This window comes from Macaca thibetana, chromosome 1 (assembly GCF_024542745.1).
Source record: "Macaca thibetana thibetana isolate TM-01 chromosome 1, ASM2454274v1, whole genome shotgun sequence".
Lineage (NCBI taxonomy): Eukaryota > Metazoa > Chordata > Mammalia > Primates > Cercopithecidae > Macaca > Macaca thibetana.
Window position 1 is genome coordinate 32,094,779 of NC_065578.1, and position 25,253 is coordinate 32,120,031.

Here is a 25,253-nt window from a genome sequence, read left to right on the forward strand (position 1 = left end):
GTTTCCCTAGTACAGAACTTGGCACACAGCAGGTTTAGTATATGTTGGAATTGAATAGATTTTTTTTTTTTTTTTTTTTTTTTGAGATGGAATCTCACTCTGTCACCCAAGCTGGAGTGCAGTGCTGCAATCTTGGCTCACTGCAACCTCTGCCTCCCAGGTTCAAGTGATTCTGCTGCCTCAGCTTCCTGAGTAGCTGGGATTACAGGCGCCCGCCACTACGCCTGGCTAATTTCTGTATTTTTAGTAGAGATGGCATTTCCCCATGTTGGTCAGGTTGTTCTTGAACTCTGACCTCAAGTGATCCGCCTGCCTTGGCCTCCCAAAGTGCTGGGATTACAGGCATGAGCCACCGTACCCAGCCATTGTTTCTTTCATTTCTATGTCTTTGACAAGGATAAAGCATTGTGTTTTTGTTTATTGTTTTATTTCTTTTGGTGTCAATGCCTTTTTATATCCTCTGTTCACTTAATTTGGGAGGTCTTGAAGTTTTTTCTTGCACATAGAGATGAACTTGCATATGCATGTGTGCATGTATTTAATATGATGTTTGATACAAATATTTTTAACTCTATTGGTTTATTATTTTAGTTTTGTAATTCTTTGTTATTCTTTCATAGAAATTTTGACACACTATTGTGTTTTAACTAAGTTTGCTGTAATTTTTTTTTTTTTTTTGAAACGGAGTCTCACTCTGTCACCAGGCTGGAGCGCAGAGTGCAGTGGCACAATCTTGGCTCACTGCAACCTCCACCTCCTGGGTTCAAGTGATTCTCCTGCCTCAGCCTCCCGAGTAGCTGGGACTACAGGTGCCCATCACGACACCTGGCTAATTTTTTGTATTTTTAGTAGAGATGGGGTTTCACCATGTTGGCCAGGATGATCTCGATCTCTTGACCTCGTGATCCATCTGCATTGGCCTCCCGAAGGGCTGGGATTACAGGCGTGAGCCACTGCGCCCAGCCTGCTGTAATTAATTGTAAGGAAATCTGTTACTTTCTTTTGTGCTTTGCTGTTATAAATTATCTTTATTTTATATATATATATATATATATATTTGTCTTATAGAAATAGAATGTTTATTAGAAGAAATTTAACGCAAATAGTAAAATAAAATGATTCACTAATCCCACCATTCAGAGATGACTGTTGTTAAATGTACTTTGATTTCTACTTTTTTTGGGTTTAATGACAATTTTATTTTATTTAAGACAGGGTCACACTGTGTCACCCTGGCCAGAGTGCAGTGGCACAATCACGCTCACTGTAGCCTCCACCTCCGAGGCTCAAGCCATCCTTCCCACTCCAGCTTCTGAATAGCTGGGACTACAGACACATGCCACTATGCCTGGCTAATTTTTGTACTTTTTGTAGGGATGGGGTTTTGCCATGTCGCCCAGGCTGTCTCACACTCCTTGTTTTTGTTCAAGCAATCCTTCCACCTTGAGATTACAGGCATGAGCCACCACGCCTGACCTGATAATTTTTTTAAAAAGTTGTCTAGTCTTTTGCTAAGAATAAGCAAAACTTTTTGTTTACTAATGTCATGATTTAACCAATTTTAGCTGCTCTGATGTTAAAAGGTGTTTTCCTTAATATACTTCTAAAATATTGGAAAAAATCAGAGCTGGGTGTGGGGAGAGAACTAAGCCCAAAAGCTCTAATTTAAAATGCTGTAACATTTTGAAAGACCAATCTTGTTTTTGATTTCTACTTTTAAAAGAAGTGTCATAGTGCACTTTGTTTTTCACTTTAAAATTTTAAATATTGTGAGCATATGGTTTTCTTTAAATACTGAGGTGTTAGGTGGACTTTTTAATATATAAACATTTTAAATGTTCATTGAGTGCTCTAAAATGATACATATTTAGTGTGTGTATTAGTTTGTTCTCACACTGCCATAAAGGAATACCTGAGAGTGGGTAATTTATAAAGGAAAGAGGTTTAATTGACACAGTTCTGCATGGCTAGGGAGGCCTCAGGAAACTTACAATCATGGCAGAAGGGGAAGCAGGCACATCTTACATGGCCACAGGAGAGCGATGTGTGAAGGGGGAACTTCCAAACACTTTTAAAACCATCAGCTCTCATGAGAACTCCCTCACTATCATAAGAACAGCATGGATGAAACTGCTTCCCATGATCCAGTCACCTCCCAACAGGTCCCTCCCTCAATATCTGGGGATTACAATTCAAGATGAGATTTGGGTGGGGACATAAAGCCCAACCATATCAGTGTGTAAAGATGCAGTTCAAAAAATGTGTATCAGCACTTCACAAATGCAAGATATGATTGAGTATAGGGTGGAATTGAGAGGAGGCAAGTATCGTGGGAGTTTTATGAGAATCGTGGGGGGCAAAATTCAGGACAGTTACCCCAGTCCATGCAGAGAGATCCTCCTTTTATTTCTAGGATGGGGCTTTCTTACTTGCCATTCCATTTTCTAGTTTTTTATGCTTTCAAAAGTGTGAATCTGTTTGGAATGTATTGCAATAGCACTTACCAAGAGTGTACCTAGACTAAGAAAAGAGAAGACTCAAAATTATAAATGAAAGAGGAGACATTACAAGATACCACAGAAATTCAAAGGATCATAAGAGACCACTACTAGCATGAATAATTATACACCAACAAATGGATAACCTAGGCAAAATGGATAAATTCCTAGATACATATTACCTACAAAGACTCAATCATGAAGAAAGAGAAAATCTGAATAGACCAATAATGAGTTAGGAGATTGAATCAGTAATCAAAAACCTCCCAACAAAGAAAAGCCCAGGACCTGAATGGCTTTACTGGTGAATTCTACCAAACATGTAAAAAAGAATTAATACCAATCCTTCTCAAACTCTTCCACAATACCGAAGCAGAGGGAACACTTCCAAACTCATTTTACAAGGCCACAATTACCTTAACACCAAAGCCAGACAAATATACCATAAGAAAAGAAAATTACAGGCCATGTTCACATAGATGCAAAAATTCTCAACAAAATACTAGCAATCCAAATTAAATAGCACATTAAATGATCACACACCATGATCAAGTGGAATTTATCTCTGGGATGCAAAGATATTTTAATGTGTCTAAATTTATAAATGTGATATACTATAATACCACAAAGAAGTATAAAAATCATATGATCATCTCAGTAGATGGAGACAAGCATTTGACAAAATTCAGCATCCTTTCATGATAAAAACTCTCAACAAATTAGGTACGGAAGGAATGTACCTCAATATGATAAGGGCTATATATGACAAGCTCACAGCTAATGTTATACTCAGCAAAGATCCTAAGGTCAGGAGCAGGACCAGGATGCTCACTCTCACCACTTCTATTTAGTGTAGTACTAGAAGTCCTAGCCAGAGCAATTAGGCAAGAGGAAGAAATAAAAGGCATCCAAATGGGAAAGGGAGATATAAAATTGTCTCTGTTTGCAGATAACATTATCTTATATACAGAAAACTCTAAGGCTGGACGTGGTGGCTCATGCCTGTAATCCTAGCACTTTGGAAGGCCAAGGCTGGTGGATCACTTGAGGTCAGGAGTTCAAGACCACCCTGGCTAATGAGGTGAAACTCTGTCTCTACTAAAAATACAAAATTAGCCAAGCGTGAAGGTGTGTGCCTGTAATCCTAGCTTCTCAGGAGGCTGAGGCACGAGAATTGCTTGAACCTGGGAGGCGGAGGTTGCAGTGAGTCAAGATCATGCCACTGCACTCCAGCCTGGACAACAGAGTAAGACTCCATCTCACATACACAAAGGCTGGCACAGTGGCTTACGCCTGTAATCCCAGCACTTTGGGAGGCTGAGGCAGGCAGATCACTTTAGGTCAGGAGTTCAAGACCAGCCTAGCCAACATGGTGAAACCCTGTCTCTACTAAAAATGCAAAAATTAGCTGGGCATGGTGGTGTGTGCCTGTAATTCCAGCTTTTCAGGAGGCTGAGGCACAAGAATCACTTGAGCCTGGGAGGTGGAGGCTGCAGTGAAGCGAGATGGCGCCACTGCATTCCAGCCTGGCGACAGAGCCAGACTCCATCTCAAAAAAACAAAACAAAACAAAACAAAAACACACACACACACACACAAACAAAAACCTCTAAAGACTTCACTGAAAAACTATTAGACTTAAGAAGTTCAGTAAAGTTAGAAGATATAAAATTAACATATGATGTTTCTATATGCTAACTATCTGAAAAAGAAATCAAGAAAACTATCCCATTTACAATTGCATCAAAAAATTACTTAGGAAATTTAAGGAGGTAAGAGATCTGTACACTGAAAACTAGAAAACATTGATGAAGGAAATAAAAAAGGATATAAATAAATGGAAAGATATCCCATGTTTGTGAATTGGAAGAATTAATACTGTTAAAATGTTCATACTACCCAAAGTGATCCATAGATTCAATGCAGTCCCTATAAAAATTCCAATGATCTTTTCCCCAGAAGTATAAAAAAATCCTAAGATTTGCATAAAACCACAGAAGATCCTAAATAGCCAAAGTATCTTGGGCAAAAAGAAGAAAGCTGGGGGCATCACATTATCTGATTTCAAAATATATACTAGAAAGCTATAGTAAGCAAAACAGCATGGTACTGGCATAAAAACGAACGTACAGACCAGTGGAATAGAACAGAGAGCCCAGAAATAAATCCATGTATTTACGGTCAATTGATCTTTAACAAACGTGCCAAGGACACACAATGGGAAAGGACAGTCTCTTCCATAAATAGTGTTAGAAAAACTAGATATCCACATACAGAAAAATAAAATTGGACCCTATCTCACACCATATACAAAATGAATTAAAGACTTTCAGATTGACTTTTTTCTTTTCTTTTTTTTTTTTTTTGAGACAGTCTCACTCTGTTGCCCAGGCTGGAGTGCAGTGGTATGATCTTGGCTCACTGCAGCCTCTGCCTCCTGGGTTCAAGTGATTCTGCTGCCTCAGCCTCCCGAGTAGTTGGGATTACAGACATGTGCCACCATGCCCAGATACTTTTTGTATTTTTAGTAGAGATGGGGTTTCACCATGTTGGCCAAGCTAGTCTCGAACACCTGAACTCAAGTGATTCGCCCACCTCGGCCTCCCAAAGTGCTGGGATTACAGGCATGAACCACCATGGCCCAGATTGGCTTCTTTCACTTAGCAATATGCACTTAAGTTTCCTTCATGTCCTTTCATGGCTTGATAGCTGATTTCTTTTTAGCACTGAATATTCCATTGTCTGGGTGTAGAGCAGTTTATCCATTCACCTACTGAAGGACATCTTGGTTGCTTCCAAGTTTTGGCAATTATGAATAAAGCTATTATAAACACCTATGTGTAAGTTTTTGTGTGACATGCATTTTTAACTCCTTTGGGTAAATGCTAAGGAGTAGAATTGCTGGATCATATGGTAAGAATATGTTTAGTTTTGCAGAAAATTGCCAAACGGTATTTCAAGTGGCTGCACCATTTTGCATTCCCACCAGCAATGAATGGGAGTTCTTGTTGCTCCACATCCACACCAGCATTTGGTGTTGCCAGTGTTCTGAATTTTGGCCATTCTAATAAGGGTGCAGTGGTGTTTGTTGTTTTAATTTATATTTCCCTGATGACATATGTTTATTTGCCATCTGTGTATATTCTCTGGCGAAGTATCTGTTAAATTCCTTTGACCATTATAAACAGAGTTTTAGTTGTTTTCTAATTTTTGAGTTTTAAGAGTTCTTCATATATTTTGGATAACAGTCCTTTATCAGATGTGTGTTTTGCAACTATTTTCTCCCAGTCTGTGGCTTGTCTTCTCTTAACATTTTTTTTTTTTTTTTTTTTTTTGTTTTTGTTTTTGTTTAGATAGAGTCTTGCTCTGTCACCCAGGCTGAAGTGCAGTGATGAGATCTTGGCTCACTGCAACCTTCACCTCCCAGGCTCAAGTGATTCTCCTGCTGCAGCCTCCTGAGTGGCTGGGATTACAGGCGTGCACTACCAAGCCTGGCTAATTTTTGTATTTTTAGTAGAGATGGGATTTCACCATGTTGTCCAGGCTGGTCTCGAACTCCTGGCCTCAAGTGATCCGCCTGCTTCGACCTTCCAAAGTGCTGGGATTACAGGTGTGAGCCACCACACCTGGTGATACTGTCATTTGAAGTGTGGAAATTTTTAATTTTAATGAAGTCCAGTTTATCAATTCTTTCTTTTATGGATTGTGTCTTTGGTGTTGTGTGTTCTTTTCTTTTTTTTTTTTTTTTTTCAGTAGTGCTTGTTACCTTCTAACATACTATATAATTTTTTTTTTTTTTTTTTTTTTTGAGACAGAGTCTTGCTCTGTCACCCAGGCTGGAGTGTAGTGGCACGATCTCGGCTCACTGCAAGCTCCGCCTCCCAGGTTCATGCCATTCTCCTGCCTCAGCCTCCCGAGTAGCTGGGACTACAGGCACCCACCACCACGCTGGGCTATTTTTTTTGTGTGTGAATTTTTAGTAGAGACAGGGTTTCACGTGTTAGCCAGGATGGTCTCGATCTCCTGACCTTGTGATCCGCCCACCACAGCCTCCCAAAGTGCTGGGATTACAAGTGTGAGCCACCGCTCCTGGCCCTAACATACTGTATAATTTACTTGTTTACCTTCCCCTGCTAGACTGTAAACCCCATGAGGACAAGGACCTTTGTGTATTTTGTTCATTAGTGTTTCCCAAGCATACAAAAGAGTGATTATCTAAATATGTGCTAAATGGCAACCTAATTCTGAAACTGGATTTTTGTTTTGGAGTGTATGCTGAATCATGGTAGCATTGGCCTTCAATTTTGATATCTGTGTGGGTTCCTAGGGCCTAGTCAAGATGGAGAATCCAATAGGATACCCTTACATAGAGCTGAGAACCCAAAAGAAGTACATCCTTAGTGTAAGGGTCAACTAGAGAAAAGAGCCCATTCTACAGAGAAGGACAGCAAGAAAACTTCCCTGTTTTGATCTTTGTCGTGATTGGAAGAGAGCAAAAAATTGAGATTTTGCAACCACAAGCCAGCCTTCTCTTGGGCTTGTGGCCAGACCATTAACTATGGTCTGAAAAACCTTAAGCCTCAAAATAATTTCATCTGGCAGAAGGAAACAAATTCTCTCTGGAGGAGGAATCTTCAGTTTAGGCTTCTCAGAGATAAGGTTTCAAAGATAAGAATGCTCACAGATAAGATTTCAAAGTACATGAGCTCACAGTCAAAAATCACAACATACAAAGAAACAGGCTGGGCGTAGTGGCTCACGCCTGTAATCCCAGCACTTTGCGAGGCCGAGGCGGGCAGATCATGAGGTCAGGAGATCAAGACCATCCTGGCTGACACGTGAAACCCTATTTCTACTAAAAATTAAAAAAAAAAAAAAAAATAGCCGGGCATGGTGGTGGGCACCTGTAGTCCCAGCTACTTGGGAGGCTGAGGCAGGAGAATGGCATGAACCTGGGAGGCGGAGCTTGCAGTGAGCCGAGATTGTGCCACTGCACTCCAGCCTGGGCGACAGAGCAAGACTCTGTCTCGGAAAAAAAAAAAAAAAGAAACAAGTCACCGTGAGGAAGAACCACAAAAGCAATAGGTAGCAGATCAGACCTGCATTTACTTCATATATTGGAATTATCAGGTGCTAACACTCTTTTACAACGTTTGAAGAAATAAGAAATTGAAAATATGACCAAAGAATAAGTGAATATAAAAATATGTTGCAGCAGATTTTAAAAAGGATTAAATAGAACTTCTAGAAATGAAAAATATGAAAATTGAAATTATGGCCAGGGTAAGCAGCATATTAAAGACAACAGAAGACAGACTGAGAGAATGGATAGAGTTGAAGAAAGTATCCAAATGTAGCACAGAGACAAAAAGATACAGGAAAGGCTAAGGAAATGGTGCATAGAGTGAGAAGGCGTAATGTCCAATCATAGTTTCAGGAAGAGACTGTATCAGGATACAGATGCCACACTAGTAATTTGAACAGGGACATTTTAACATAAAGAATAGTTAATTCTAAAGGTGATTAATTACAATTACTAAGGCTGGGTGCGGTGGCTCACGCCTGTAATCCCAGCACTTTGGGAGGCCGAGGCGGGTGGATCATGAGGTCAGGAGATCGAGACCATCCTGGCTAACACGGTGAAACTCCGCCTCTACTAAAAATACAAAAAATTAGCTGGGCGTGGTGGCGGGTGCCTGTAGTCCCAGCTACTCGGGAGGCTGAGGCAGGAGAATGGCGTGAACCTGGGAGGTGGAGCTTGCAGTGAGCCGAGATCATGCGACTGCACTCCAGTCTGGGAGACACAGCGAGACTCCATCTCAAAAAAAAAAAAAAAAATTACAAGTACTAAAAGGAGTAAAATCAGCTACCACTGCTGGTCCTGGGGGAGAATGAACAAGGGAGGAACTTAGAAACACAGAGGACGAGGGCTCCTCCCTCCAAGGCTGATATTGAAATCTTTGAGGAGAGACTGTAGTGTCACAGAAACAGCAGTCTACCAGTGGCAAACTTGTCAGAGGGTGACTACCTCAACAATCCATGCAGCACAGAAGCAGCCTGCTGCTGAGTGGGGGAGAATCTCACTGGAAGGTGCAGGCCAGGGCTGAACTGTGAAGGCCACTAAGGTGAATGCTACCATGTACTTGCTGGGTAACCTTAGGCAAGTTACTTAATCTTTCTAAGTCTTATTTCTGTAGCTTCTCCAGTTGGAAAATGAGGGGGCTGAACTTTAATTACTAATGTTGCTTCTTGTTTTGAAGTGAGGCCATTCCAGTGTATCTCCACGAAGTTAGAGTTGGTTCCTTATTGAGACGATCTGTCTTCATTGTGGGGTTCTGTTTTGATTTTTCTGTAGTTTTGATCAAGAATAGATGGTACAGCTATTGAATGCCACATTGAGATGGTAAAATGTAAATGTCTAGAGTAACCACTATAAGAATAGAAATAAGATAATATAACTTCTAACACAGAGGGTAATTAAAATAGTTTAGTTTTGATACCAGCATAAGAAATAGACCAGCTAAGGCAAACTGGGAGGAATATTGAAACACACATATAATTGATAAGAGATTAGTAGACAAAATATATGAAGAATTCTTTTTTTTCTTCCTGAGACGGTGTCTTGTTCTGTAGCCCAGGCTGGAGTGCAGTGGCTCGGCTCACTGCAAACTCTGCCTCCCAGGTCCAAGCAATTCTCCCACCTGAGCCTCCCAAGTAGCTGGGATTACAGGCACATGCCACCATGCCCAGCTAATGTTTGTATTTTTTTTTTTTAGTAGAGATGGGGTTTCACCATGTTGGCCAGGCTGGTCTTGAATTCCTGACCTTGTGATCCACCTGCCTCGGCCTCCTAAAGTGCTGGGATTACAGGCGTGAACCACCGCGCCCGGCCTGAAGAATTCTTAAGTAAGAAATAGAGACAAACAAGAATCTCAAGAAAATAAGGAAAAAAGCAACTCAATAGAAATACAGGCAAGATACTTTGCCAGGCAATTCACAGAAGATAAAATGAAAAGGTGCTCAGTGGTAATCAAGGAAATGCAAATAAAAGTGAAAATGAGATACCATTTTATACCAACTAGATTAGAAAAACATTAAAAGCATGATAATGCCAACTGTTGGTGAGGATATGGCGTAGTTGGGTCCTTAGGCACTGCTAGGTGGGAGCTGGTGTATCACTACTTTGGGAAAGAAGTAGGCATTATTCAGATAAATTTAAACATACATATGCCCTACATTACAGCAAGTTCCTAGGCCTATATTGCAAAGAAACTCCTGGCATGTGTGTTTGAGGAGCTATATCAGAACGTATATATCTTTATAATATAAAACATTGGAAACGACCTTAATGTTTGTTGGCAGGGTAGCAGATACATAAATTATGGTGTATTCTGTACAGTGAATTCTATGCAGTGTATTGTGAACTTGTAGAGATTACACACTATAATTTCATTTATATAAATTTTAAAAGTGTGCAAAACTAAACAATACATTGTTTAGGGTTAGGTACACTCATGGAAAACAAAGTAAGGAAATGATGAACATGAAAGTGAGGATGGTGGCTACCTCTGAAGAGGTTAGGAAAGAGGGGACGTCATTGGAGTGGGCACATAGGGAGTTTCAAAGATATTGGAAATTTTATCTTTCTTCAGCTGGGTGGTAAGTATACAGATATTCATTTTATTGTCATTTGTTATATCTTAGACATGATACAAATGTTCTTTTGTATAAATTATTTAACAAAAACTGAGTTTGTCATTTGCTTTATTATTATTCTTTGATAGGCTCACATTTATTCTTTTATCACATTATTTCTAATGTTTAAAAAAACATTCTGGGGATTTCAATTAGTAATAGTTTATTTAATCTAGTTATTAAATTAGGGAGAATTCTCTTTTTTGCTTTACTAAGTTTTTCTAGCTAGGATAGTGTAAACTTTGTATCTTTTATTTCTTCCACGAAGGTTTTGTTATTATTATTTTTTTGAGACGGGGTCTCGCTCTGTCGCCCAGGCTGGAGTGCAGTGGTGCACTATCGGCTCACTGCAACCTCCACCTCCTGGGCTCAAGCGATTCTCTTCAGAGGCCTCAGCCTCCCAAGTAGCTGGGACTACAGGCGCCCACCACCTAGCCCGGCTAGTTTTTTGTATTTTTTAGTAGAGACGGGGTTTCACCACGTTAGCCAGGATGGTCTCGATCTCCTGACCTTGTGATCCGCCCGTCTCGGCCTCCCAAAGTGCTGGGATTACAGGCTTGAGCCACCGCGCCCGGCCAATTTTTTGTATTTTTAGTAGAGATGAGGTTTCACCATGTTAGCCAGGATGGTCTCGATCTCCTGACCTCGTGATCCGCCCGCCTCCCAAAGTGTTAGGATTACAGGCGTGAGCCACCGTGCCCAGCTGGTTTTAATATTTTATTTGAGTAAGTATTACTGTGGCCCAAGTACATCCAATAATGTAATAGCTTAATGCTTTCACTACTATTGTGAGCGAAAACTTTTCCCTGTGTTTTTGAGCTGAGATGCTGGCTTGCATTCTAAAATTCATTGATTTCCTCTAGTAACCATACCCACCCCCTTACGGTTTTCCAGGTGGGCAAATACGTTATCTGCAGTGTAATATTTTATTTCTTCATCTTCTATGTATTATGCTTTTTTGTTTCTTTTATTCTGATAGCTATTGCTGGCATTTCTCATGATATATAAAACAGGAATGATGACATAAAGCTTCAGACTTGGATCAGAAGACATGGGTTCGAGACCTGGCTCTGCCATAGACCAACTGAGTAACCTTAGTCAAAACAAGCTACTTAATCTCTCTGAGCCTTATTTCTCTAGTTTCCCCATTTGGAAAATGACGGGGCTGAACTTTAGTGTGTCTCAATGAAGTCAGAGTTGGATCCTTATTTAAAATAGCCTCTCTTCATTGTGGGGTTTTGTTTTGTCTGTAGTTGTAATAAAGAATAGATGCTACAGGCTACTGAATGGTATGTTGACATGTATTGGGAAAATTAAACTTGAACTGTAGATCTATATTTTCCATGTTATGAAGCCAGTGACCGACTTCTCTCCTATTGTCTGCACCTTTCATTTTAAAGATAAATTATTTAACTGTTGAAGATGACTCTTTGAATATGACTGTGAATTTGGTTAGCTAAGATTTCATGTCAGGTTTTTGCCTATATATTTATATATTCACAAATGAGATTTTGGCCATAGGTGTTTTGTGTGTGTGTGTGTGTGTGTGTGTGTGTGTTGTCCTTGTTTATCTCATTGTTGTCTTTTAAAATATTTTTGTACGAATTATTGATTTATTTTTATTTTTATTTATTTATTTATTTTTTTGAGATGGAGTTCTGCTCTGTCACCCAGGCTGGAATGCAGTGGTGCGATCTCAGCTCACTGCAACCTCCGCCTCTGGGTTCAAATGATTCACCGGTCTCAGCCTCCCAAGTTGCTGAGGTTACAGGCGCCTGACACCATGCCCGGCTAACTTTTTTGTATTTTTAGTAGAGACAGAGCTTCACCGTGTTGGTCAGGCTGGATGATTTTTTTTTTTTTTCTGGTTTTTTTTTTTTTTTTTTTTTTTTTTGAGACAGCGTCTTGCTCTGTCACCCAGGCTGGAGTGCAGTGGTGCCATCTCGGCTCACTGCAAGCTCCACTTCCCGGGTCTACAAGCTCCCGCCACCACGCCTGGCTAATTTTTTGTATTTTTAGTAGAGACGGGGTTTCACCGTGTTAGCCAGGATGGTCTCGATCTCCTGACCTCGTGATCCGCCCGCCTCGGCCTCCCAAAGTGCTGGGATTACAGGTGTGAGCCACCGTGCCCGGCCTTTTTTGGTTTTCGAGATGGAGTTTTGCTCTTGTCGCCCAGGCTGGAGTGCAGTGGCACGATCTTGGCTCACTGCAACCTCCGCCTCCTGGGTTCAAGTGGTTCTCCCGCCTCAGCCTCCTGAGTAGCTGGGATTACAGGCGCCCACCACCACGCCCAGCTAATTTTTGTATTTTTAGTAGAGACAGGGTTTTGCCATGTTGGCCAGGCTGGTCTCAAACTCCTCACCTCAGGTGATGCACCCACCTCCGCCTCCTAAAGTGCTGGGATTACAGGCATGAGCCACCATGCTTGGCCCATTGATTTATTCTTTAAAAGTTGAAGAATTATTTAGGGATTCCATCAAGGCCATGCACCTTTTTCAATGTTTGACCTTGTTTTTTCTGTGGCTCTGTCAGACATATGTGCCTTTGAAGAAGGCAGCTAGGTGCAGCCAGGAGGCTCCTTGTCTGGGACTGCCCGGAATTCTACTAACTCCCAGTAGAGCCTGGGGCAGGTCACCTTCCCTCTCTGAGTTTTCTCATCTGTAAAATGGGAATGCAATCATGCCACCTGCCTCCCACATAAGGTATGAAATGGTGGTGGTATGTTTTGTAAATGAGGGACCCCCTGCCCTCTCTCACAGAGGGGCCTAGTGGCTGGGAGACTGGGCATCTTGGATTTTTGCAGATGCTTGTCCATTTCCACTCAATTATCAGACTTGTAAAAATAGCTGAGATTTACAAGCTTGTTGCCACAGCTTTTAGAATATTTATTTCACAGATTCCTTTTTTTTTTTTAAATAGGCTAGGCGCAGTGGCTCACAACTGCAATCTCAGTACTTTGGGAGGCTGAGGTGGGGGACCACCTGAGTTCAGGAGTTTGAGACCAGCCTGGCCAACATGGCAAAATCCTGTATCTACTAAAAATACAAAATTTAGCTGGATGTGGTGGCGGGTACCTGTAATCTCAGCTACTCAGGAGGCTGAGACAGGAGGATGGCTTGAACCCAGGAGGCAGAGGTTGCAGTGGGCTGAGATCGCACCACTGCACTCTAGCCTGGATGACAGAGTGAGACTCTGTCTCAAAAAAAAAAAATTAAATAGCTACATAAATAGTAAAAGCATAGCTTTGCATTATTTCATGTAAAGTTTTAAAATCTTTTTTTTTCACTTTTTTTTTTTTTTAAATTTACACCACTAATAACAAGTGAGGGAATGCTAACTTCTTTTTTTTTTTTTTTGAGACAGAGTCTCACTCAGTCACCCAGGCTGGAGTGCCATGGCTCGATCTCTGCTCACTGCAAGCTCCGCTTCCTGGGTTCACACCATTCTCCTGCCTCAGCCTCCCAAGTAGCTGGGACTACAGGCGCCCGCCACCATGCCCAGCTAATTTTTTTGCATTTTTTTAGTAGAGACGGGGTGTCACCGTGTTAGCCAGGATGGTCGCGATCTCCTGACCTCATGATCTGCCTGCCTCAGCCTCCCAAAGTTCTGGGATTACAGGCGTGAGCCACCGCGCCCGGCCGGGAATGCTAACTTCTTATAATCCAAGGGTGCCTTTTCTCTTTACCATGGAAGAATCTTTAAAATTGATTTTCTCAAAGATCCTTGTAGATTCATTTATAGAGCATCCCCTCCACTCATCTTTAAACATTAGCTTAACGTTTTTCAATGAGTGGGGCTAAGGGAAATAATTCAGAGAAATTGAAGTTAATTTTATTCATTAACGAAAAGTTTACAAACAAGAATGTTCAGTTATATGAACAAAGATACAGTATTCCTTTGTCTCCCCTTCTTAGAATGTGAACTTCATGACCACAGGAATTTTATTTTGTGTGTGTGTTTACTGCTGCATTTCCAGCTCCTAGATCACAGCCTGGCAATTAGTAGGTGCTCAATAAGCACTTTTGAATGAATGAATTCCTGAAGATTGGATAGCTATCATTCTTAACTTACATAATGTACATATTTTTCTTTATTAATGGGACTAATAGATAATTAACTTTTTGTCAAATATATGAACATTATTTCTGCTTATGGAAACTGTGACTTTTCTTTCTCAATTTTCCTCATTCCTGCTCTGGCTAAGGTATTGAAATGCCTTTCCTTTTTCTCTGCTGGTTTTCTCTGTTGCTTCTGTCTATGCCCTTTGGATGACTTCTATTCATATCCTTTTTCTCTCCTTTCTCACTCTTTTTCTTTCTCATCACTCATGTGTTCCACATTCTTTAATTCATTTATTTACAAAATATTATTCGAATAAGCACCTAATGGATGCCAGCCTGCTAGGCATGGAGGAGATGGGGATGACAAGACCTACATGTCTCCTGGGCTCATGGAATCTATAGTCTTCAGGGAAGACAGACCTGAGCAGATATTTCACAAATATTTATGAGTTATGGTAAACACTATGAAAGCAAAGCCTGACGGAGCATGGAGCTTTAGGAAAGGCTTCCCTGAAGCCATTTTAGCTGGGATCTAAAGGAGAAATAGGAATTTGTAGGTTTGGGGCCTCAGGGAGTAGCAAGGAGGCAGGTAGGAGGTATGGGAAGGGAAGTAGGGTTTACCTGGGGAGCCCAGAGCAACTGGAGTAACTGGAGCACAGCAAGTGCAGTGATGGGAGAAGAGGCCCCTCAGAGGGCACAGTCATCACCATCAACATTTCAGCGGTGACTCTAGGACCTGCCTGGCAGGATCCCTGCTGACACCGTGGCAAATGGCATTGATACCTTGGTTGTCCACAGTCTGTTACAAATTTCTGGATTTGGAAATCATTTAAGAAAAAATCTTATGTCATTGGTAGTTGTGTCTTTGGGCAAGTCATTTAAGCTCTCAGAGCCTCAGTTTTTCTGAAATGAGAGTAATTGTGTCTACTCCATGGGGTCCGTGACCTCTGCCAGGTCCCCCTGTGATTGTTGTTGGAAGTCCATCTTGCTCATTAGACTGAGGGCCTGAGGGAGGGTGAGTCTAGCCCACCAGTGTACTGCTGGCTCCTGTTGCTGGGCCTGGCATGGAGTGAGGACATCTGGGAGGGCTTCATAGACAAGGGAGCCCCAGGGCTGGGCTCAGAGGACAGGCTAGATTTGAGGGTCGGGGAAGGGCTGTAGAGGTGTGGACATACCGACGTCTGGAAAGAGGCCAGTGAAGACCGAAGTGCAGAGATGGTAACAACAACAATCACAACAGTAACAGTTACAATTGTGCTGACCTTCCGTGCACCCTCGCCGTGTGCCGGCCACTGTTCTACATGCTCTCCATACACTAACTCATTTATCCTTGCAGGAACCTTATGAGGTAAGTACTGTTGTTATTCCCATTTTACAAATGAGCAAACTGAGACATGGAGAGATTAAGCATTTTGCCCAAGGTCACACAGCTAACAACTGCTGGAACCTGGATTTAAGACCAGGCATTTGTGACTTCAGAGTGTAAGAGGCAACGAATGCAGAGAAGTGGGAAGGGCCTTAAATGCTAAGTTAGGAGGCCCATCTAGACTTTATCCTGTTGGCTATGGGAGCCGTAGAAGGCTTTAGAGGGAGGGAGTGGCAAGGCTGTTGTATGCCCAGGAGAGCTGGCATGGCCATCCCTTCTTCCTACAGAAACCATCCACGGAGCAACCCCTGTACAGCAGCAGCCTGTGGGGCCCGGCGGTTGATGGCTGTGACTGCGTGGCTGAGGGCCTGTGGCTGCCGCAACTACATGTAGGGGACTGGCTGGTCTTTGACAACATGGGTGCCTACACTGTAGGCATGGGTTCCCCTTTTGGGGGGACCCAGGCCTGCCACATCACCTATGCCATGTCCCGGGTGGCCTGGTAAGAGGGCCCTGCTGGAAAATGGGGGTATGGGGAGGAACTGGGCAGAAATGAGGAAAACCTGGGATTTGAGATTCTGCTTCTGTGTAATCCAATTTGACAAATAGCTGTTGGCTGCTGATCCCACGTGAGGCCTGTGCTTGGCACCTGGCTGTGGCCGTGAGTGAGGCTGGGCTTTCCTAGAGGAGCTCATAGCTCTGAGGGAGACACAGAGAAGCAGACAGGCCCTCGTGATAATACTGTGCCCGGTGGAAGCGCAGAGCCCTCCCTGAGACCCGGGCCTCCCTGAGGAAGTGGGAGTCAACTACAGGAGGGGGTGGTAGGGCTTCCCTGAAGAAAGGAACAGAAAGCAAGTGTGGCGCATTCAAGGCTCTCATGGAGGGTGGCTGTGACTGGAGAGGGAGGCAGGGCTAGATCTGGGAAGGGCTTGAAGGCCGAGTGACATGCTTTGAGAGCAGCGGGAGGCATGGACCAGTTTGAAGCAGGGGCATAACACGGTCTGATTTGCACTTTGGAAAGACCACCCTAGTTCCTGTGCAGACTGAAGACAACGGCAGATGCAGAAAGAGCTGACCAGTTGGGTGGCTGCTGTGTGACACAGGAAAGACTTGGTCTGTGTGCTTGCTGAGCCTAGGTCTTTCCATCTACAAAATAGGTGTAACAGTAGTCCTGCCTGCCCCACCAGGCTAGTCCTGGGATCCAGTGAGGCATGCAAGAGGCATGCAAGATGGGGGAGTCACATCCAGTGAACCCTGACTGAGGTCGTACGTGAGGCATCGTATGACTATTTCACCCACACAAAACTGTGTGGGGGTCAGCGTTATCACAGAGGGGTCATTCTTCTGAGGTCACACGGCTAGTCAGTGGTGAAGTCCCTCTTTGGGGGTAGGGAGAGGGCTACAGAAAGCAGGAGCAGTTTGCCCAGGCACATTCAGTTCCTCTGCTGTGTCCAGTCTCAGGACTGTCACCAAAGCTGAGACCTGAAGGCTAAGGAGGAATTAGGTGAGGGTTGATGATGCAGGGAGAGAGACAAGCATGGGTCCACGCGAGGGAGAGGACATGTGTAAGAGCCCAAAAGATGGCCATAGTGGATGGCCCAGGTGTGTGGGCCGGTGTGGCTGGGAGTGTGGCGGGAGAGGTGGGTAGGGCTGGATCTTGCAGGGCCTGAGAGCAGAAGGAAACTGCTGGCAGCTCAAGGGCAAGGATTTACTTTCAGAAAAGATGAGTCTGGGCCCTGGCTGAGAACTGTCTGGAGAGGGCACGAGCTGATCAGGGAGACTGAAGTGGTGTTACCTGTGGGGATGGAGACCACTGGGCACAAGAGGATGTTCAGAAGCTGGGCTCAGCAGGGCTCGACTGGGTGTGGGAACAAGATTGCCAACTGTTTCCAGCTCTGATGGTGGAGCCATTTATCAACATGGGTATGTAGGAGGAGAAGCAGTTTGTGGGATTTTTTGAGAGAATGGGATATGATTTTGTTGTGTTTGAAGTCCTAAGCCTGGGGTATGATGAATGTGGGCTTTGGAGTGAGAGTTGGGTTCAGTCCTAGTTCTACCACCTACTAGGGATGTGATCTTAGGTAGGTCACTTCTCTCTCTGGGGAACTGACTGATTACATCATCAATGCAATGGGGATGGTAATGCCTCCCTCATGGGGTTTTTGGGAAGATACAAATAGATAATATAAGTGCCTGGCATGATGTCTGGCACATAGGAAATGCTTGATACATGTGAATTTCTTTCCCTTGTTGGGGGTGGGGACCACATGGGAGTAGGAAGCAGTTGGGGAGGGGTCAGCAGCCTGTCCTTGCCCCTGCCCTCAGCTGAGCTCGGGCTCAGGTGAGAGCCCTCTGCCCAATCGGGCTGCGTCTCCAGGTACAGGGGCCTGCCAGCCCCATGCTGGCTACTTGCAGCACCCCTTTTTCACCCCTAGGGAAGCGCTGCGAAGGCAGCTGATGGCTGCCGAACAGGAGGATGACGCGGAGGGTGTGTGCAAGCCTCTGTCCTGCGGCTGGGAGATCACAGACACCCTGTGCGTGGGCCCTGTCTTCACCCCGGCGAGCATCATGTGAGCGGGCCTCGTTCCCCCTGGAGAACCCCAGCGGGGCCTCAGAGATGCCTCTGGGAGAGGTGGGGAAGATGGCAGGCAAGGGTACCCTTGACCAGGACTCTGGTGCCCACCCTGCCGCCCCCGTGCTCCACCTGTAGTGTTTCTGCCCTGTAAATAGGACCAGTCTTACACTCGCTGTAGTTCAAGTATGCAACATAAATCCTGTCCCTTCCAGCTGTGTCTGCCTCCTCTGCAGCGCAAGGGGCCTGGTCAGCCAGGTGTGGGGGTTTTCTTGGGGTCTCCTCTGGTCTCCTTCCACCTTTGTAAATATAATGCAATAAATAAATATTTAGGTTTTTTAAAACTGCAGCGGAATCTGGCCATTCGATTCACAAAGCAGCCTGGGCTAGGCCTGGTGCAGGATTTCCCCACCACGCACTGATGAGCCCACACCCTCTGCCTCAGTCCTGAGCCCTGGCTGCAGCATGCGCCTCCTGCACTGGCACTCACCGTCTCTGACTCATCTCTCTCAACCTCATGGGCCTCCAGTCCTGGTGCCATAAAGAAGGGGCTGCTGTCAGGGACTGAGATGGGCAGTTACATAGCTCATAACTGGTGAATGGCCTTTGTGTTAGCCCAACACCCAGCCTAAGGCCTGACCCAGAGTAGGGGCAATGGAGTATTTAACACAGCTGTGGAAATTCATACCGAAGATACAGAGCCAAGAAATGGGTGTGCGGGAGGTTTTGAGTGCACCCTGCACCTTTGCTCTCCCTGCAGGTTGGCAAGGCAGTCAGAGTAAAGCAAACACCTGGTGGTCGGTTTCGCTTCTTTGGGCAGTGCCTGTTAGAACAGGGCTGGCCACGGAGTATTGCTGTGTCCAGTGCCGACAGCCCTGGCATCCCCTGAGACTGGCAGTGCTTATCAGGACAAAGGCTTCTTCACACCGCCGGGTTCCCAAATTATGCACCTGGGGTGTGTGAGCTGTTGAGCAAAGGAGTTCAGATCCTGCACAGTGGCTGCAGGGGAATCTAAATATTTTTCTGCTGCAATTAAAAGATTTGAGATATAATTAACACGCAATCAAATTCACCCTTTGAAAGTGCAGAAGCCTTGGCACGGTGGCTCACACTTGTAATCCCAGCACTTTGGGAGGCTGAGGTGGGTGATCACCTGAGGTCAGGAGTTTGAGACCAGCCTGGCCAACGTGGCAAAACCCCATCTCTATTAAAAATACAAAAATTAGCCGGCTGTGGTGGTATGTGCCTGTAATCCCAGCTACTCAGGAGGCTGTGGCAGGAGAATCGCTTAACAGGGAGGGGAAGGTTGCAGTGAGCTGAGGTTGCAGTGAGCCGAGATCACACCACTGCACTCCAGCCTGGGCGACTGAGCGAGACTCCATCTCAAATAAAGAAAGAAATAAATAAAGTGGAGAAGTCAGTGGTTTTTAGTGTATTCAGAGTTGTGTAACCATCACCACTATTAATTCTAGAATGTATTTATCACCCTAGAAAGAAATCCCATACCCATTAGCAGTCACTCTCCATTTTCCCCATTCCCAAGTCCCTGATGACACAAATCTACCTTCCATCTCTATGGATTTGCTTACTCTGGACATTGTATTGTGATGGATTTTCTATCTTCACTTGACTTTCTCTCTGGGTAAGCCTGGTCATCCTGCTTCAGTATCTCAGCCAGTCCTGGGAACTGCACGTGGCTTTGAGGTCATCTCATAAGGCAATGTGGCATGGTTTGGAGTAAACAAGGTGCTTTCTCAAAGCAGGGGTGTCTCCCTTTCCAGGGATCTAGTTTTTGGTATCTTGACAATAAATAGGCTGAAAGCTTGGGATATCAAGAGACTCTGGGCAATCAGAAAGGGTTACTCTACTACCCCATGATCCACCAAAGCCATGATTTACAGGTGTTACCATGCCTGTAATTGTCTATCAGACTTTTTCTGAGACTTCTTCCATCTCAGATTCCAAGCACTCACACTTCTTTTCAGGGGAGGGACATAGGTTTTTCTGCTGCAACCAGGTATCTGCTGTGAAAAGCACAGGAATCCTGGGGAGATCTCATGGCTGGCGGCAGTGAGACCCAGGTGTAGCTGATTCCCTCTTCTGAGCAGGTCCACTGAGGGGACGTTCTGTGGCTTTTGAAATGACAGTGGCCATCGTGGAGTTTGAACAGATTTCTCACTGGAGCCTTTCTAGTGTTTCCTGTTCCATTTGCAGCGAGGATGTGAAATTTACTTTTCCAAGAAAGATATGCACAGAATTTGATGTGGCTTGAGGATAATAGTTAATAGTCATTTTTTTCCCAGTTGTTTTTATTTCTTGTTTCAAACTTTTTCTAAAGAGAAGAAAAAAGCCTGAAACGTGGAGAATGGTAAGGGGCTTCAGGCTTGTGCAGGTGAATCTAAGCAGGGGTCTCCCGGCCCCCTGGCTGCATGGGCACTGCCTCCTCTAAGCTCTCTGCTAAGCAACCCACTGGCAGTGGCTCCTCATGCCTCCTGGCTGCCTTGGAAGCCAGATGTTCCTGTTGGCCTCTCACAGATCCATCCTTCCCTGAGGCCTCACCTGAGGAACATTCTCTTCCCAATGCCTCCCTACAACCCACCTGTGCCTCCCTGAAGCCCCCCTCTGCTCGTGCTCACTCTCTCTCATTCTCTCCCTCAAGGAGTTAACAGACCTGAGCTTCCATCTTCTCATACTCGAGCCTGGCCCCTTCTTCCCCTGTCCCCTCCACAGTCCATCCTCCACTTAGCAGCCAGATGCCGTACCTCCTGGGATTCCATGTCACCAAGAATGAAATTTAAAGTCCTTCGCCAACTGGCTCTCCAACTCCCACACTTCCCTCTCACACACTGAGTCCTGGCCACACTGGCTTCCTCCCTGTTCTTCAAACACTCCACTGCTGGGCATGCATTTACTGTCCCCTCTCTAGAATGATCTTCCTGGGTTATGTGTGGGCCTCACTCACTTCATTCAGGTTCTGTGCCAATGTTTTCTTTAGGTGAAGCCTTCTGGATCACCCTTTAGAAAACAGCATGTCCCAGTCTCTCTCTTTTCTCTTAACTGGTTTTCTTTTTCTTCGTAGCACCTACCACCACTCAACATACTCTATAACTCCATAATGTGTTCCATAACACAAGGGCAACTGTCAGCCCTTCTAGAATGTGAACTCTAGGCTCTTGGAATAAACCTGATTTATTTTTTCACTGCTGTGTCCTTATCACCTAGAACGGAGTAGGTGTTCAAAAAGCATATGCCGGATGGGCAAATGAATAAACATGTCTGAATCTGTCTGAATAAACATGCTCTTAACCTGTCTGAATCTGTTTACTCATTTGTACAATGTGGCTGATAACTATATTTCCCTCAGAGGGTTATTGTGAAGATTAAATAAGAAAATGGGTATAAGGCCGGGTGTGGTGGCTTACGCCTGTAATCCTAGAACTTTGGGAGGCCATTGTGAGCAGATCATGAGGTCAGGAGTTTGAGACCAGCCTGGCCAAAATAGCGAAACCCTGTCTCTACTAAAAATACAAAAAATTAGCTGGGTGTGGTGGTGGTCGCCTATAATCCCAGCTACTTGGGAGGCTGAGGCAGGAGGATCACTTGAACTGGGAGGCAGAGGTTGCAGTGAGCTGAGATCACACTACTGCACTCCAGTCTGGACGACAGTGTGAGACTCCATCTCAAAAAAAAAAAAAAAAAAAAAAAAAAAAGATACAAAAAATTAGCTGGGCATGGTGGCACGCACCTGTAATCCCAGCTACTTGGGAGGCCGAGACAGGAGAATTGCTTGAACCTGGAAGATGGAGGTTGCAGTGAGCCGAGATCATGCCACTGCACTCTGGCCTAGGCAACAGGGCAAGACTCCATCTAAAAAAAAAAAAAAAAAAGAAAATGGGTATAAAGTACTTAGTCCAGAACTTTGCACGTCATGAGGTGCTCAATAAGTGAGGTTGAAAGGTAATTCCTGAGCATTTAGTGAGCACTTACTGTGGCTATAGCCCATGGTAGATGTTGGTGATGCAGAGGTGAGTCCCTCTGAGTTCGCAGGGAGCTCACAGTGCAGCGTGGTCACAGAGGACCTTGAATTACAGAGCCAGAAGTCCGAACTTAATTCTGTAGGCAGTAGGGAGCCCTCTATGCTTCTGGAGCAGAAGCAGCACGTCAGGATCTTCGGGAAGATTAACTGAAAGTGTATTCAAAATAAAAAACAAAAGGAAAAAAAAAGTATATTCAAAAGGGGTGGAGGAAGGAGACCTTCAGGGCTGGTAGTGGCATGTGCTTCCTTCACCTCTGCCCACAGTCTGAAAGGCAAACACACCCAGGAAACTTTTGTATTTATTTATTTTTATTATACTTTAAGTTCTAGGGTACATGTGCACAACACGCAGGTTTGTTACCTATGTGTACATGTGCCATGTTGGTGTGCTGCACCCATTAACTCGTCATTTACATTAGGTATATCTCCTAATGCTATCCCTTCCCTCTCCCCCCACCCCACGACAGGCCCTGGTGTGTGGTGTTCCCCACCCTGTGTCCAAGTGTTCTCATGGTTCAGTTCCCACCTATGAGTGAGAACATGCGGTGTTTGGTTTTCTGTCCTTGTGATATTTTGCTGAGAATGATGGTTTCCAGCTTCATCCATGTCCCTACAAAGGACATGAACTCATCCTTTTTTATGGCTGCATAGTATTCCATGGTGTATATGTGCCACATTTTCTTAATCCAGTCTATCACTGATGGACATTTGGGTTGGTTCCAAGTCTTTGCTATTGTGAATAGTGCCGCAATAAACATACGTGTGCATGTGTCTTTATAGCAGCATGATTTATAATCCTTTGGGTATATACCCAGTAATGGGATCCAGCCAGGAAACTTTGAGGAGGTCAGAGACACAAGTTGTCAACTCTATTCACACCGGCTCAGAGGGAGATGGTGGCTCTCTGGGTGGGAGTCATCCCTCACCTAGGAAACCCACCTGCCCAAGCCATCTCATTCAAGCTGTAAGGGGAACAAAGGGGAGGCAAGAGGACGGGGGTTCCACTCATCCCTTTGCTCCATTTTAAACCCTCTTCCTGGCACCCTTCGGATAAACAGATAAGCCTGGGTAAATTCAATCAGTAAAATGATCTGATTGTCAGTCCTCTGCTGAAAGCCCTTCAGTTGATTCCCACCGCAATGCCAATAAAAGCTAATTTGCCTGAGACCACTGCCCATCTCTCCCACTTCATCTCATGCCACTCTTTTCTCACATTTCAGTTTCTCACATTTACTGACTTCTTTCCTGCCTCCAAGTGTCTGCTTTCGCTGTTTCCTTAGCTACTCCAGCGTTGGCTCATTCTCATCTTAAAGGCCTCAGCTTGAATGTTGCCATCTCAAGAGGGCCTTTTCTAAACATCCTGTTCAAAGTAGCCCCCACCAACTTATGTAGTCATATTTTACAGGAATTAGGTTCTAAAGACAATATTTAAGGCAAGAAGCATATGGTCAAACTTATCATTGAAAATCCCTTAGAAAACTATCATATTGGAGTCTTGTTCATCACACCCTCTTTCCTTTTTGTAACATGCCAGACACACTTATAACCCCAAATCTCTGCATAGATCTCTCTTCCTCATCCCTTCAGGTCTTTGCTCAAATGTAATGTTCTCATTGAGGCCTTCCTGACTACCCACTTCAGGCTGGGAGTGATGGCGCATGCCTGTAATCCCAGCACATTGGGAGGCTGAGGCAGGAGGATCACTTGAGCCCAGGAGTTTGAGGTCAGCCTGGGCAACATAGTGATACCCCATCTTAAATCAAACAAACAAAAAAACTGTAACATTTCCATTCCCGCCCCAGCATTCTATAATCCCCTTCACAGCCTTACTTTTCCTCCATAGATCACCCTCTAACATATTATACATTTTACTTAGAATTAAGTTCTGAGAGCAAAGGTTTATTTTGTTCACCGCTGGGTCCACAGTGCCTAGAATACTGCTGTTCATACAGATGTTCAAGAAATAATTACTGAATGAAGGAATGAATCTTTCAGGCCTCAGCTTGGGTGTTTCTCTCCTTTCTCTTACTTCCTGTGCCTTGATTAGGGGTTCCATCTCTAGGCTTTCATGCATCCTGTATTTATCCATATTAAAGAACTACTGATCACAACGTACTGTAGTTTTCCTCTCTACATACTTGTCCTCCTGCATATCTAATCATGTTGATTCCACAAAAACAGGGAGTGTTTCTCCTACTTTCTAGTGCGATCTGGAACCTAAGACTGCTTAGCACAGAGTAGATACTTAGTGTCTTTTGAATAAACCAGTTTGGGTGGTGGTGGTGCGGTATCCCTGAATGAGAGTGGAGGATGTGGCTCCTTGTCAGGTCCTGAATAGGTCTAGACCCGGCAGTGGGAAGACTATTGACTGGAATGAGCTGTGGGCCTTTAAAATAACCTCAGGATTACACTTGGGAACAACCCAGCTCCATACACTAGTGAGCCCCAGGCAGGGAGGCATGTAGGACCCCCCAATAGCGCTTTCTCCTTTTCCACTCAGTTAGCTGACCTTGGGGTAGGATCATCAGATAAAATACAGGACATCCAGATAAATCTGAATTCAGAAAAACAATGAGTAATTTTTTAGCATACGTGTCTCATTGCAATATTTGGGATAGTCTTATACTAAAGCATTACTCGTTGTTTACGTGAAATTCAACTTCAACTGGGCATCCTGCATTTTATTTGCTAAATCTGGTAACCCTATTGTGGCAAGTCCCTGTATGCTGCACGTCCCTCTTTGGGTTTCGCTTTCTCCATCTGTGGAATGGGCACAGTTCTGTGAGACTTGCCTCAGGGATTCCTCAGGCGGAGCAAATACCCTCAAGGATCGTCCCTTTGTCCTGGTGAATCGTATGGGAAGCGCGCGTGTCTGAGGAGTTAGTCGCTGTGTAAATACGAGAAGCTCCTTCCTCCAAAAGCCTCCGTTTTCTCATCTGAGCACATGAAACCCTCAGAGGTGGAAACGATTGCCTAGCGGAACCACGACTGCTCAGCTTCCAGCCACCGGAACCCCATCTCAGCA

The 25,253-nt window shown here is 44.3% G+C and overlaps 1 protein-coding gene across 1 annotated transcript in view; it reads left to right on the forward strand.

Annotated features, from left to right (window-relative positions):
* The window catches only part of AZIN2 (antizyme inhibitor 2), a 220,298-nt gene extending 201,757 nt beyond the window's left edge, over positions 1–18,541 (forward strand). Inside the window, exons 11-12 of the mRNA XM_050794977.1 lie at positions 15,908–16,122; positions 18,056–18,541. Coding sequence (XP_050650934.1) covers positions 15,908–16,122; positions 18,056–18,194 — 354 coding nt within the window. The 3' untranslated portion in view covers positions 18,195–18,541. The remainder of the gene's footprint in view (positions 1–15,907; positions 16,123–18,055) is intronic.
* The last annotated feature ends 6,712 nt before the right edge of the window (positions 18,542–25,253 follow it).